The following is a 14,038-nucleotide window of genomic DNA, read 5'->3' on the forward strand; positions in this document are numbered from 1 at the left end:
CCCTCGACATACAATCACACAGGAAAAAAAAAATAACATTTGTGACCAAAAACGTCAGTGAGATTGGGTAGAAAGTTTAAAAAGGAAGACATTTACACACATTACATACAGAAGAGAAAACACCCATTTAGCTCAGATTCATCTCGTGATACTAAATTTAGCGCTACTTTTTAGAGTGTTACATATTTTAAGGGAGATAACTAAGGTGTTATAATCTTGTGAATTAGTAATAGGCTTTCTCCCCTTTTCGTTCTTAACACAATTCTTGCTTGCAATTAAAAACCATAGAGGTACAAACATCAAACATTTATATATATATATATATATATATATATATATATATATATATATATATATATATATATATATAGAGAGAGAGAGAGAGAGAGAGAGAGAGAGAGAGAGAAAGGTTTTAGAAATCAATAAACGTTGCTTTAAAAAATAATTTATTATCAAGAAAGGTGGGGGAAAAAAACCATTTAAGGGAACGTAACTTAAACAAATATTCGGGGCCAATTGTTACATGAATTATTTCCCCTGTGATACTATTTTTTGTAAACCATTGATGTTGTTGATTACCATTGCAAATAAGATTATTTTCAAATAGTAATGCAGATGCAAAATGTTATGCTGATGGATGTATTCACATTTTTGTGTGAGTAAAAAAAAAAGTTGTAGCTACATTAGAGTATACCAGATACAGTATGCTGTGGACGTTCAAAGATATCGTAACTTACCTGTAACTCTTCAACGTCAGCTGTGTGTCACATCTGAAACGTAAAAAACAAAACATCAGCTCTTTGTATCAGTGTTTACAGTTTGTACATACTTTAGTCCCAATTGTGGACATGCAAACATGAGCTTAGCGTATTTAGAATGTGAAAACATGGAATAAATTAGCTTTCCAAAAAAAAAAAAAAGAGAGAGAACGTAAAGGAACAGAGATAAAGAAAATAGGTATATCTGTAAATTCAAATTTAAAAATAAAAAAAAAATTATTAGATAAGAGAAAGAGAAAGAGATTTAGAGAAATGTAAAGACGATCATAAAGAGGAACATGAGAAAATGAAAAGGCGCGTCAGGAAACTTGAAGATACGAAACAAGCAAATGTCACGGACGACATAGTTGAAGTTGACTGTTTATAAAAAGTAAACTTTTCAAGTCAGAACTATTGCAGTAGTATTCTAGTTTGTGTTTGCAGTCAATGAACAATCTATTTAGAAAGACGTGGAGAAATGGGGATACCCCCCCCCCTATAAATACGTATTAATAGATTTATCATCTACTCTATGCGAAGAAACAGTTTTATCATTTTAGTGTATTTGATTTTACACTCACACACTCACACACTCACACACAGAGTTCAAGCCTCTTCTTCTCCCTCTTTCTCTCTCTTCTCTCTCTCTCTTTCTCTCTCTCTCTTCTATCTCTCATCTCTTTTCTCTATATTTCGTTTCTCTTCTCTCTCTCTTCTCTCTATCTCGTCTCTCTCTTGTCTCTCTCTATCTCGTCTCTCTTCTTTCTCTAGTCTCTTTTTTCTCTCTCTTCTCGCTATGTCGTCGTCTCTCTCTTCTCTCTCTCTCTCTTCTCTCTATGTCGTCTCTCTCTCTTCTCTCTTTTCTCTCTCTCTTCTCTCTATGTTGTCTCTCTCTATGTCGTCTCTCTCTCTTCTCTCTCTCTTCTCTCTATGTCATCTCTCTCTCTTCTCTCTATGTTGTCTCTCTCTATGTCGTCTCTCTCTCTTCTCTCTTTTCTCTCTCTCTTCTCTCTATGTCGTCTCTCTCTCTCTCATCTTTCTCTCTTTTCTCTCTCTATTCTCTCTACGTCGTCTTTCTTCTCTCTTTTCTCTCTCTCTTCTCTCTATGTCGTCTCTCTCTCTTCTCTCTTTTCTCTCTCTCTTCTATGTTGTCTCTCTCTATGTCATCTCTCTCTCTTCTCTCTTTTCTCTATCTTCTCTCTATGTCGTCTCTCTCTATGTCATCTCTCTCTCTTCTCTCTTTTCTCTCTCTATTCTCTTTATGTTGTCTCTCTCTATGTCGTCTCTCTCCCTTCTCTCTTTTCTCTCTCTTCTCTCTATGTCGTCTCTCTCTATGTCGTCTCTCTCTCTCTCTTCTCTCTCCTCTTTATGTCGTTTCTCTCTCTCTTCTCTCTTTTCTCTCTCTCTCTTCTATGTTTTCTCTCTCTATGTCGTCTCTCTCTCTTCTCTCTTTTCTCTCTCTATTCTCTTTATGTTGTCTCTCTCTATGTCGTATTTCTCTCTTCTCTCTTTTCTCTCTCTTCTCTCTATGTCGTCTCTCTCTATGTCGTCTCTCTCTCTCTCTCTTCTCTCTGTTCTCTCTCTTCTCTCTTTCTGCGTCCCTCTCTTTCAATTTTCATTTTCTTTTGCACTTTCACTTCCAACGCCCACACAGACAATCTATGTCTCCCCCCTCTCTCTCTCTCAACCTCTCTCAATCTTTGTTTGCTGGTCAGTCTCTCACTCCCTCTCTCCCCAGGCTTGTCAGTCCAACTATGCGACAATAGATGGGACTGATTCAATTATTGCAGAAAGATCGATCAATTGGTCACTTGCTCGAGAGGACGCGCTATTATTTAGCCTCCCAGCGTTCACTATTTAGCTCTAGACCCCCTCCCAACCGCGGTTATCTAGCTGAAGAACGTATCATACAACCAGATGAGGCCAGGTATTTGTCCATAAACAGGCCTCGTGAGGCTGGAACTTAGCCGCATTGAAACTAAGTGTAGTGTTCAAGTCAACTCTTGCTGGGGAACTAAGGCCAAGACTTACAGGTGAAGACCAACTCGCTGGTTTCAAAAACACGTTTAATCACATGTTAACCTACACAATAAACATTTAGTTTCAAGTCATTTTGAGTTGTTTCTAAATTAATGAGGTCTGATTGCATTCTTCTATGTCTGGACTTCTGATAGTTTATTTGAATCTTTGGTATTTTGATGAGAAAATAATAAATTGGATCATTTGATGTCAAGATTGATAGCACAATTTATTTTTCTAGTCATTGTGCAGTCATTTACATGTAAATACAATAAAAAATAAACAAACTAACAACAAACACAAATAATTCGTAGTAAGTAATGTTAGTCCAGTCTTTGTATTATTCTTCCAATCAATGTCTGTGTTACACGCGCAGCATAGTGTGAATGTGGAATGGTGCGAATGTGTGTTGAAATGTAGATAAGATGGAATCCGAAATTGGAGTAATGTAATCAAGGTTATTATTGATATATTATTAATGCTTTGCTCAAGATCATAGTCTTTCATCATCTACTATATATGAGTCTGTAAGTGTATGATTAAGAGTCTCATATGATTGTAACAATGTGTATACACAAAGTATTAATCTTCTTGCAGTAGAAGAACGAATACACAACAATGACAATACTACATTTAAATAGCAAAAAAAAAACATTTTAAAAAATATTTAAAAAAAAAAAAACTTTTACGAAGTCAAATTGTATCAATAAAATTGGATCACTCATGTCATTAAATTTGCAATAGATCTAGACCAACAACAGTAAATCTGTGCGATTAGAAATAGTGTTTTGTTTAGCGCTATTTCATGGTTTTAGTTTTCTTCCTTCTAACCCTATAAATCTATCACTTGTCTGGGCCAGTTGTGTAAATAGGCGGAAGGGGGGAGAAGGAAGGGGATATCTGGCTGAATGTTATCGTAATCATTTTTTAAAATCATTTATATAAAAAAAGGAGGGAAAGGCACACTAACCACTCTGCTAGTGAGGTGCTTATGAATACAGAGGATTGATAGTTATCTATTGTTTGTTTCAAACTTACTTTAAAGCGGCGACCTTTAAAGGGAACTAATTCAGCTTATACCACCACTTCAGTCAAGTAAAATGTCTTTCCCTTGTTTGATATACCAAACATAATAATTTATTAGCAATACTTAATTAACTAATTGCTTAATTTTTCTTATTGACCCTTGAGTTGCCAGACAAATGAACTAATTGTACAAAAGTTCTGTTTGATCCGAGTGTGGGTGTCGGAGAAATAACGTTTATAAACTTTTGTACCAGACAGACAGACAGACGGACAGACTGAGTTGATAAAAAGGTTTTTTGATTCACTCTTTATGGTTTAGAAGTTCACAGTTTCTAAGGACATTTCACTTGGTCCCCGTTGACTTCAACTGCCCAGAAAGGGGGTCAACCGGTAATACTGTGCTAAATCGAAGTTCTCCAGCATCATCTCTCCTGCCCTTCCCTTGTCTCAATCAGTTCTCTAATCGAAGAGTCCCCGGTGTCAGCCAAGGATTATTTTCCTTGTGAAAAATTGTCAATTAGCTCAGACCACCATGTCAAATCAGCGGGACTAACCACAGTCCTCCTTGTAAGGCGGACATCAATGGTGACATGTTAACAATAAATCTGGGGTGAACACCTACCAAACCACTGCCACGCCAGCATTACCTTGTCAAGAAAACTATTTAAAAAATAATGTTTTATTACTAGAATATCTTAAATGTTTTAAATTCTAAACCTTTATTTCTTTAATCGAGCATTGCAGCGTTTCTCGAATTAGGCACTCGCGCATATTAGCTTGGAGCGCTTCAATCATATATTGGCATGAGATGCTATAATACTGACCAAGTATATATGTACATATACACATATTTCGTATGACATGATACAAGACATGATACATGAGATCCAGAATAACTTATATACCATTGAGATAGATCACGTTGTTAAAGAGTCAGCATTGGTACTAAGCGGTTTGTGGAAAAGTGGAACAAATAGGTTGTATTAGTATTATGTTAGGAACGAACGAGTATTCATTCTCTGGCGCTGCCAGGGCAGAGTTATGTTAAAGAGAAACAAAATTCAATGTAGTCTCTTTATCAGTGTCCACTGATGGATTTTCTGGTGATGTGGCAGGTCTGCAGCAGTACCGACCTCTGACAGGCTACGAGGATGTCCCTAGGAATGTTAAGGGCCTTTAATGTTAACACGAATTTTGATAACCTGAATTGAAATTCATAAATACACAAATTGTTAGTCCAGTGTATCCAAAACTGTGTTCCACGGAGCTCTGAGGCGGAACACTAGGGTTCCAGTAGGCCTGAATAGGTGTTCCACGAATTAATGCAATAATTAACCAGTGGGCTACCACGTGAACTAATAAAAGTTTGTTCCGCTAAATACTCAGAATGTGCGAAGTGTTCCGTTGGAGAACAAGTCTGGGTAACACTGTGTTAGTCTATTATAAACATTTTTTTTTATTCCTTACTAAATAGCCAAATACTAAGACTTGTCTTCGAGTCCGAACATTAATGAGGAATGCAAATGCAGTATTTCCCTTGGCTACGCAGCCCCATTTGCGACCTACAAATTTTGCTACACCTTCGCAAACATAACCATTGTCAGCCCGTGGTCGATTTAGGTTTTCTTTTCGCCGTCTACGTCTGTCCCTGGTAGCGGATTTTCTTTTGAAAATACTCAAAAAAAAAAACAAAAAAAAACTCAAAATAAAACAACATAAACTTAAGAAAAAAGTCAGTACAGAGGAGAAGATTTACTTGTTCAATTTCACCCATTTTGGATGGCATCTTGTCGCTATTGTATTCTTGACCATTACACTTTTGGACAATGGTCAATGATTGGCCGCGTCACACTGTTTCGATAAATAGACATTTACTAAAGGCAGCGTATTTATTTGGTCGAAAAAAGTTTAGAAGCCGCGTCATATATTTAGAGACATGAATTCCTGACGTTTTTAAACTCCAGAGCTTTGGAGCTTATGAGACAGAATGAATCTCATCCTAATGATCTGCTTAGAGTGACTTGCCCGTAGATAGACATGTTTGACATGTTTGTAGGTCAGCTTGGCAATGACAAAGAGAAGATCAGACAGATAGACCAACACGTATGGCATGACGTATAGGACAGTCAGAGGAGATAATGAACAAACAATAGAAAAAAAAACAAAATTTTAAAACCAAAGCTTATCCAAGGGGAGATAGATAGATGGATAGATAGATAGATAGATAGATAGATAGATAGATAGATAGATAGATAGATAGATAGATAGATAGATAGATAGATAGATAAATAGAAATAGAAATAGAAATAGAAAAAGAAATATAAATAGAAAAAGAGAGAAACACAGACAGATAAAGAGAAAGAGACAGCGAGAGGGAGAGAGAGAAAGAGGGCGAAATCGAGAGAGAAAATAGATAGCTAGAGAGTGATAGAGCGAGAGAGAGAAAAGAGATAGCTAGAGAGTGATAGAGCGAGAGAGAAAAAAAATAGATAAATGGACAGACAAACAGTAAGATAGAGAGTGAACCTCACCTGTTATAGTCGATACTACTATCACTGAGTCTGTAAATATCCGAGTGCCTCATTCTCTAGGTTTGTTATTATTGAGTTGTGTACTTATAGAACTTATTAGAAACCGAATCAACCAACGCAGGAATATTCCTCCAATAGCACATCACTATGTGCCACCATTTCGTATCCAGCACACTAGAGATTTAAGAAGAAACAACACTACACATGCTCACACTTCAGCCAGAAGTCACTCACCATCAGTCGCGACTATATATTTTGCACACTTGTTAGTCATAAGTCAGTAGTTGTAAAAGATTGGCACTTGACTAAACCGATCCGCTCCTTAGGTATTAAACACATTAGAAACAGCCCGACGTCAAAAGTGAGCTAGTGACAATCTTTATTCATTTAACGAACTCAGAGAGGTTGTTTTTTTTTTTTGATGTCACTCTCAATGAATACACTAGAACAGGAAGAATAATCAAAGTTACACCGAGTTAGTGGTTACAAGTGACAAGTGGTAACTTTTTTACTTAGTCTATATACAGTCCTTTACATGGGATTAAAAAATAAGGAGGGGGTGTAGATGAGTGGCGACGTTAGTATTATGAATGTTGTTGTCTGCGTTAATGATAGTCTTTCTGCAAACTAAAGTAATCCTGTCACTGTTTAATGATACTGACATTAATTAATATAAATCTTTCTGTTACTGTTTAATGATACTGACATTAATTAATGTAAATTCTTCTGTCAATGTTTAATGATGCTGACATTAATTAATGTAAATTCTTGTGTCAATGTTTAATGATGCTGACATTAATTAATGTAAATTCTTCTATCAATGTTTAATGATGTTGATATTAATTAATGTTAATCATTCTGTCAATGTTTCATCGTTTTGTCAATGTTTTAAGACATGTCAACTATTGGTCAATGTCATTGAAATACCGACGAGGATAATGTGTATCCAATACTTCCGAGGTTAATGTGTTGACCCAAATGCATTGTGAATTGCAGCCACTACGGACATCTTGCCACAGGCCATGTAAAGAGGTCATCTAGCAACAGGTCATGTAAAGAGGTAATTTAGCCACATATCATGTAAAGAGGTAATCTAGCCGCAGGTCATGTTCACAGGTTATGTAGCCACAGGTCATGTAGTGAGGTCATCTAGTCACACGTTGTGTACACAGGTCATGCTATTCTAAATGACCTCGCTATCAATTGAATTACTTATGGTTTAAGGAAATACCGTCAGCTTCCTTGTTGAATGGAAAACTAAAACACTTCAGACCAATTGTTATGCAATTCAAACCTGGAGTGGCCTTGCTATGTCAATATAAAGCTTATTTCCACAGGTCACCCTCTCCTACACGTCCACAATGAGCTGTGACAGTGATGTCCAGCCCAAGGCCTGCGGGCCTTACCCAGCTCGTGACGTAGTATTAGCCGTCACAATCTTCTCCCAATGAAATGAATCTACTTGTTAAAGAACAGAATAAAAAAGAACAAAAAGATTTGCATTGGTCCATGACACGCGTGTAGAAAATCTGGTCGAGAAATGTTGGGCATCCTTGAGCCATGACAGGTCAATTCAATGGCTTTCAAATGTGGAACGCAAAAAGAGGCCAAATAATTCTAAAAAAATTGTTCATAGAGATTTCGGTAATAAAAGACAAAAACATATATGTATGAGAGGAACGAGAAAGAGAGAAAGAGGGAGGGAAAGAAAGAAGGAGGAAGGGAAAGAGAAAGAGAGAGAAAGAGAATGAGAGAGGGAAAGAGAAAGAGGGAGGGAGGGAAAGATAAAGAGGGAGGGAAAGAAAAAGAGGGAGGGAAAGAGAAAGAGGGAGGGAAAGAGAAAGAGTGAGGGAAAGAGGGAGGGAGGGAAAGAGAAAGAGGGAGGGAAAGAAAGAAAGAGAGGGAACGAGAAAGAGAGAGGGAAAGAGAAAGAGGGAGGGAGGGAAAGAAAGAGAAAGAGGGAAAGAAAGAGGGAGGAAAAGAGAAAACGGGAGGGAAAGAGAAAGATTGAGGGAAAGAAAGAAATAGAGAGGAAAGAGAGAAAGAAGTAGGGATACAGAAAGAAAAAGAGAATGAGGGAGGGAAAGAAAGAAAGAGGGAGTGAAAGAGAAAGAGGGAAGATTCTATTGTTTCAAATTAAGCCTAAGCTGAGTAAGACATGTTAAGTTTCTAGTAGAATAGTTAAGAACCCCACTTCCTGTTTGCTAGACACGAGAACTTTGAACCGGGTGTTGGACTAACTCAACAGTACTTACTAAACAGTACCTACTAAACAGTACTTACTAAACAGTACTAACTAAACAGTACTTACTCAACAGTACTTACTACTAATACGGCTCGAAGCTCATAGTTCCACCAATGGCCTTTCTCAACTTTCCTTAGATACGTTGTTTTTTTCTTTGCGTTCAAACAAATATTTGGAACAGAATTGTCCTCCAAACCCACTAGTTCTGGATTCACGTATAGACTGCACAAGCAATAGTTTAGGGCCGACACTTTTCTTGGGATCTACCCTCTAAAATATTGTCCTAGTGAGTTATAATAATGATTGTGAATGTATTATTTCACTATTTATTCAGTTTAGCCCTCTACTTGGTACCTCAAATGTTTTAAAGTTGCAGGTAACATGATGCTCTTACTTGCCGTCGGAGGCAGATAAATGTGGGCTACTTCAAGTTTTTAAAAGACTTTTTATTCAAGGAAGATATGTGATTGTGTTTCTCTAAATGAGCTTATAATGCTTTGTATATAAGTGATTGTTGCTGATAGTGAGTTTGACCACTAAAAACTCTCAAGGGAGCTCACTGCCATCACGTACGTTTTCAAGTTAACAGTTCCACGAGAAGAAAAGAAAAGGGGGACAACTTTCCAGATCTAGACGAATGAGGTCAATGGGCCGGACTGGAAGAAAGATCAGAACTAAGCAACAGGGCACAGCCTGTAATGTGCTGACCGTTCCTGCAGGCCCGTATGTCCACTTCCAGAGAGTGGGTGATATGCAACGATAACAGCCTCCTGAATAGCCACTTAGTTGACACTTAAGTACTGTCAAACATCAACTGGACCGCCCAGCTCTCCCCTTCGCCCTGTCCCTTCACGTCGTTTTTTTTTCTTCGGACTGGCTGCTCACTATTGATTTGACCTACATTTTAAGGTCAATCCTTCATGCTAGGGTAAAAAGTGGTTCTCATCATGGTGGTCATAGAAGCCACAAAGTTTAAACAAAATAAGACCATGTCAATGAGATCAAGACACAAAAGTGAGTCGTAAAGAGACAAAAGTGAGAGGTAAAGAAACAAAATAAAAAGTGAAAAGACGAATTGAGACATTGCCTGTTATGGACTTAATAAAAAGATTACTACAAATGATAACATTACACAAAAGCTCCAGCGACCAGTTTGTATTGACGCTCAACGTAACAGAAACAACAAGTGAATGCCAACACGAAGCGAGAACCTAAGAACCTTGAGTCCATCAGATTGTAGGGAGAAAGACGAAAAAAAAGGAAGAAACATTTTTTTGTCAATTCCAGAACCCAGCAAGTTTCTACATCTGTTGATCATGCACTTTGGACTTCTGCTATCTATCTATCTATCTATCTATCTATCTATCTATCTATCTATCTATCTATCTATATCTATCTATCTATCTATCTATCTATCTATCTATCTATCTATCTATCTATCTATCTATCTCCCTCTATCTATCTATCTATCTATCTATCTATCTATCTATCTATCTATCTATCTATCTATCTATCTATCTATCTATCTATCTATCTATCTATCTATCTCCCTCTCTCTATCTATCTATCTATCTATCTATCTATCTATCTATCTATCTATCTATCTATCTATCTATTTATCTATCTCCCTCTCTCTCTCTCTCTATTTATCTATCTATCTATCTATCTATCTCCCTCTATCTATCTATCTATCTATCTATCTATCTATCTATCTATCTATCTCCCTCCCTCTCTCTCTCTCTCTCTCTCTCTCTATCTATCTATCTATCTATCTATCTATCTCCCTCTCTCTCTCTCTCTCTCTCTCTATCTATCTATCTATCTCCCTCTCTATCTATCTATCTATCTATCTAAGCTGCCAACTGTTGGTTCCCTTCCAAGGAAATGTCAAGCGATGTAAGAGCTGCGCAATGACCAAGACACAAGGACTAAGAGGCACATGGACTACGAGAAACACAGATAAGTGACACAGGAACTAATAGACACAAGGACTAAGAGGCACATGGACTACGAGAAACACAGATAAGAGACACAGGAACTAATAGACACGTGGACAAAGAGACACGTGGACTAAGAGAGACAAGAACTAACAGACACATTGACTACGAGACAGAGTAAGAGACATACGACTACGAGACACAAGAACTAAGCGACATATGAGGTAAGAGACACATTGACTACGAGGAACACATAGTACGCGACACACATACTAAAAGACACATGTTGTAAGAGACATGTTTACTAAGAGTCAAGTGGACTTAGATACACTCAGACTCTATGAAACACACGGGCTGAGAGACACACAGACTTAGAAACACACACTAGAATAACTCTGAAGTTCTGAATAAAAATGACAAGATCTGTTGGAACTGAAACTATATACAACATTAGGTAACAAGAGTAGTTTTTCCTTTGCGGATGCTAAAGGAAGGTCAACAAATCAGTTACTCACTACGCTACTCACTTCATCTCAGGACCAAATAGGCCAGCTTTAATCCTACCATTAAGAATGCATTGATTTCTAAAGCTAAACAAGTTGATACACTTGTTTGCAGAGATTCTAGTTTATATCACATCGGCACAAGTCCGGCTTCGTGTTTGATAAGATTACATACAGGCGGCAGAAGACAAAAGAGTCATTTAAATTTAGCTTGTGTGATGATACTCAAGCAGCTAAAACAAATCAACGCCTCGGTTACATCCCACAAACACGTTCATGAGTTGAACACAATACACAAACACTTACACATCTTCAGGTATTGGAATAGATTCGAATTAAAGGAAAGGTAGATCCAGGGGAGAAACAAATTGAAAGCTCCAACACAAGAATGTTTAGTAAAACAAACTTTGGTGGCTACAAGGAAATAAACAGAAGTGAGGTTCTCACAGGAGGCTGGGTAGGAGGGGGTATTGTTACGCCTGATGTAGGTCAGGAGTCCGCGGCTAAAAGTCCGGCTATCGTATTGCTCTGCCGTGAACATAAATATGGTGAATAAATATGTAATAGTACGTTTGATGTAATGTGAACGGGAAGGTTGATGTAATGTGTACGAAAAGGTATATGTAATTAGTACGAGAATGTTGATGTAATGTGTACTCGAAGGTTGATGTAATGTGTACTGGAAGGTTGATGTAATGTGTACTGGAAGGTTGATGTAATGTGTACTGGAAGGTTGATGTAATGTGTACGGAAAGGTTGATGTAATGTGTATTGGAAGGTTGATGTCATGTGTACGGGAAGGTTGATGTAATGTGTACGGGAAGGTTGATGTAATGTGTACGGGAAGGTTGATGTAATGTGTACGGGAGGGTTGATGTAATGTGTACGGGAAGGCTTAGGATATGGATATGAGGGAGGTTGATAATATGGGTATCTGTAAGGTTGATGCTATGGACAGGGGAGAGAATGATACTTCAGGTAGACGGAGTCTAGTGTAATGGGCAGGGGGAGGGGCTGAAGTCAAAGAGGCTGGTGAGATAACGAAAAGGACACTAAAAGAAATTCGGATTATTTATACATTCTACTCAACAACCACTTGTATGTTGGTGTGTCATATTAAACGTGAGTACGTGGAGGAGCCTGCTTATATAGAAAGAGAGACGCGTATAGAGTTGGGGGTGGGGGGGGGGCAGAACAGCATGATGATGATTATTTCCCCTTCTCCGAAACACGTCCAAAACTTTCCACACACATACAACAACAGAGACACCTCATGCAGCATGTCTGTCTTCCCTCTCCTCCTCCTTTTCATAAACACACACACACACAATCTCAATTTACACCTTTCCTTTTAATCTCAATCAGCGTTGTCCATTAGTGCGTTTGTTTTGCTAGTTACAAGAGGGGCATCGAATAGAACAGGTTACAGCCCCGGAAATATAAGGTCCTACCGCATTTCATGTCGAATTGTACGAGAAGCTGTGAGTTATAAAGGACTGAGGTAAAACTATGATCCTTCTATAGTGAGCAAGAAGTAGTTTATATTCTTTAGCGTTGGGTTACATTCTATCTTACAGGATTGTGATAGGCACAGTACAACTTTCACTTAAGTCATGTCTTGTACAACTTTCACTTAAGTCATGTCTTGTACAACTTTCACTTAAGTCATGTCTTTTACAACTTTCATTGCCTTTAGTCATGTTTTGTACAAATTTCAATTCCTTAAGTCATGTCTTGTACAAATTTCAATGCCTTAAGTCATGTCTTGTACAACTTTTATTTCCTTAAGTCATGTCTTGTACAACTTTCACTTCCTTAAGTCATGTCTTGTACAACTTTCACTTCCTTAAGTCGTGTCTTGTACAACTTTCATTGCCTTTAGTCAGATAGTCAATCCTTCTTCTATCTACATGTGAATAGGAACAGAATATGTATTTCAAACAGATATATAAGAATGTAGTGTTGTAATGCTAAGTGTATGTTTAGTCGCTATTCAAAATACATGAACTGTTCAAATGTAACAACACACTACAAAGATGGCACGAAGAGTCTAATTACACAAGTTCTGTTTTGTTTCTACTAACGATGTTTTCTGCAGAGTTACTCTTTGTTAGAAGCACGGTTTTAAGACTTAGTATCTACTTTATGTATTGAGACAAGGAAAGGCACTAAGTTGAAAGTATGGCTGTTATTTGTACAAGATTCACAGTCTAGTTGTTGGCAGTGCTGGACCATCGTTCACTACGCCCATGGAATGATTCATGAACTGATGAGGTGTCTTGCGCCCATCTACCGCACGGATGGATAGAAGCACATTATAAATGCCAGATGCTGAAACAATAGACATGTACGCCCTCTAAAAGCACGACCCTATCACAGATATTTTTTTTCTCATCCGAAAACACACACACACACACACACACACACAGACAGACAGACTGGATGATTGCTCGCGCTGCAGCGTGACACAGCTGAGGAGGAACAAGGGGGGGGGAATGCAGTTGTCTCCCTTGTTGAAATGATATTATGATTATTTTTTTGTATTTATTATATTTGTGCTTACACATACGATACGACGGTACGCAATGCGTGTCACTTTGAACATTCGGCAGATGTGAATTGAGGCGGTAAGAATTGAAAAATTTATGATAGGTCTCACCTACTCTCATTCTTTTCTCTCTCGCTGTCTCTCTCACTCTCTCTCTCTGTCTCTCTCTCGCTCTCTCTCTGTGTCTCTCTCTGTCTCTGTCTATCTGTCTCTCTCGCTGTCTCTATTTCTCTCTCTCTCAGTCTCTCTTTCTGTCTGTCTGTGTCTCTCTCTGTTTCTGACTCTCTTTGTCTGTCTGTCTCTCTCTCTCTCGCTGTCTATATTTCTCTCTCTCTCAGTCTCTATGTCTGTCTGTCTCTCTCTGAGTCTCTCTCTGAGTCTCATACACACAAACAAACAGTTACAAAACAATCATTTCTACAACTGTTTTTATTTAGACAATGAAAACTATTTCCATAAATTAAATACAAA

General features: G+C 37.9%; 1 protein-coding gene across 8 annotated transcripts in view; it reads right to left on the reverse strand.

Moving 5' to 3' along the window:
* LOC106057400 (rap1 GTPase-activating protein 1-like) overlaps positions 1–14,038 on the reverse strand; it is a 508,422-nt gene that overhangs the window by 196,524 nt on the left and 297,860 nt on the right. For 6 of the 8 annotated variants that reach the window (XM_056007679.1, XM_056007681.1, XM_056007677.1 and 3 more), the window contains exon 5: positions 738–770. In XM_056007679.1, coding sequence (XP_055863654.1) covers positions 738–770 — 33 coding nt within the window. Of the gene's footprint in view, positions 1–737; positions 771–6,334; positions 6,797–11,325; positions 11,344–14,038 lie in introns of those variants that run through there. The other 2 variants (XM_056007688.1, XM_056007690.1) reach the window with 2 other exon arrangements.

Source organism: Biomphalaria glabrata, chromosome 13, assembly GCF_947242115.1.
Source record: "Biomphalaria glabrata chromosome 13, xgBioGlab47.1, whole genome shotgun sequence".
Classification (NCBI taxonomy): Eukaryota; Metazoa; Mollusca; class Gastropoda; family Planorbidae; genus Biomphalaria; species Biomphalaria glabrata.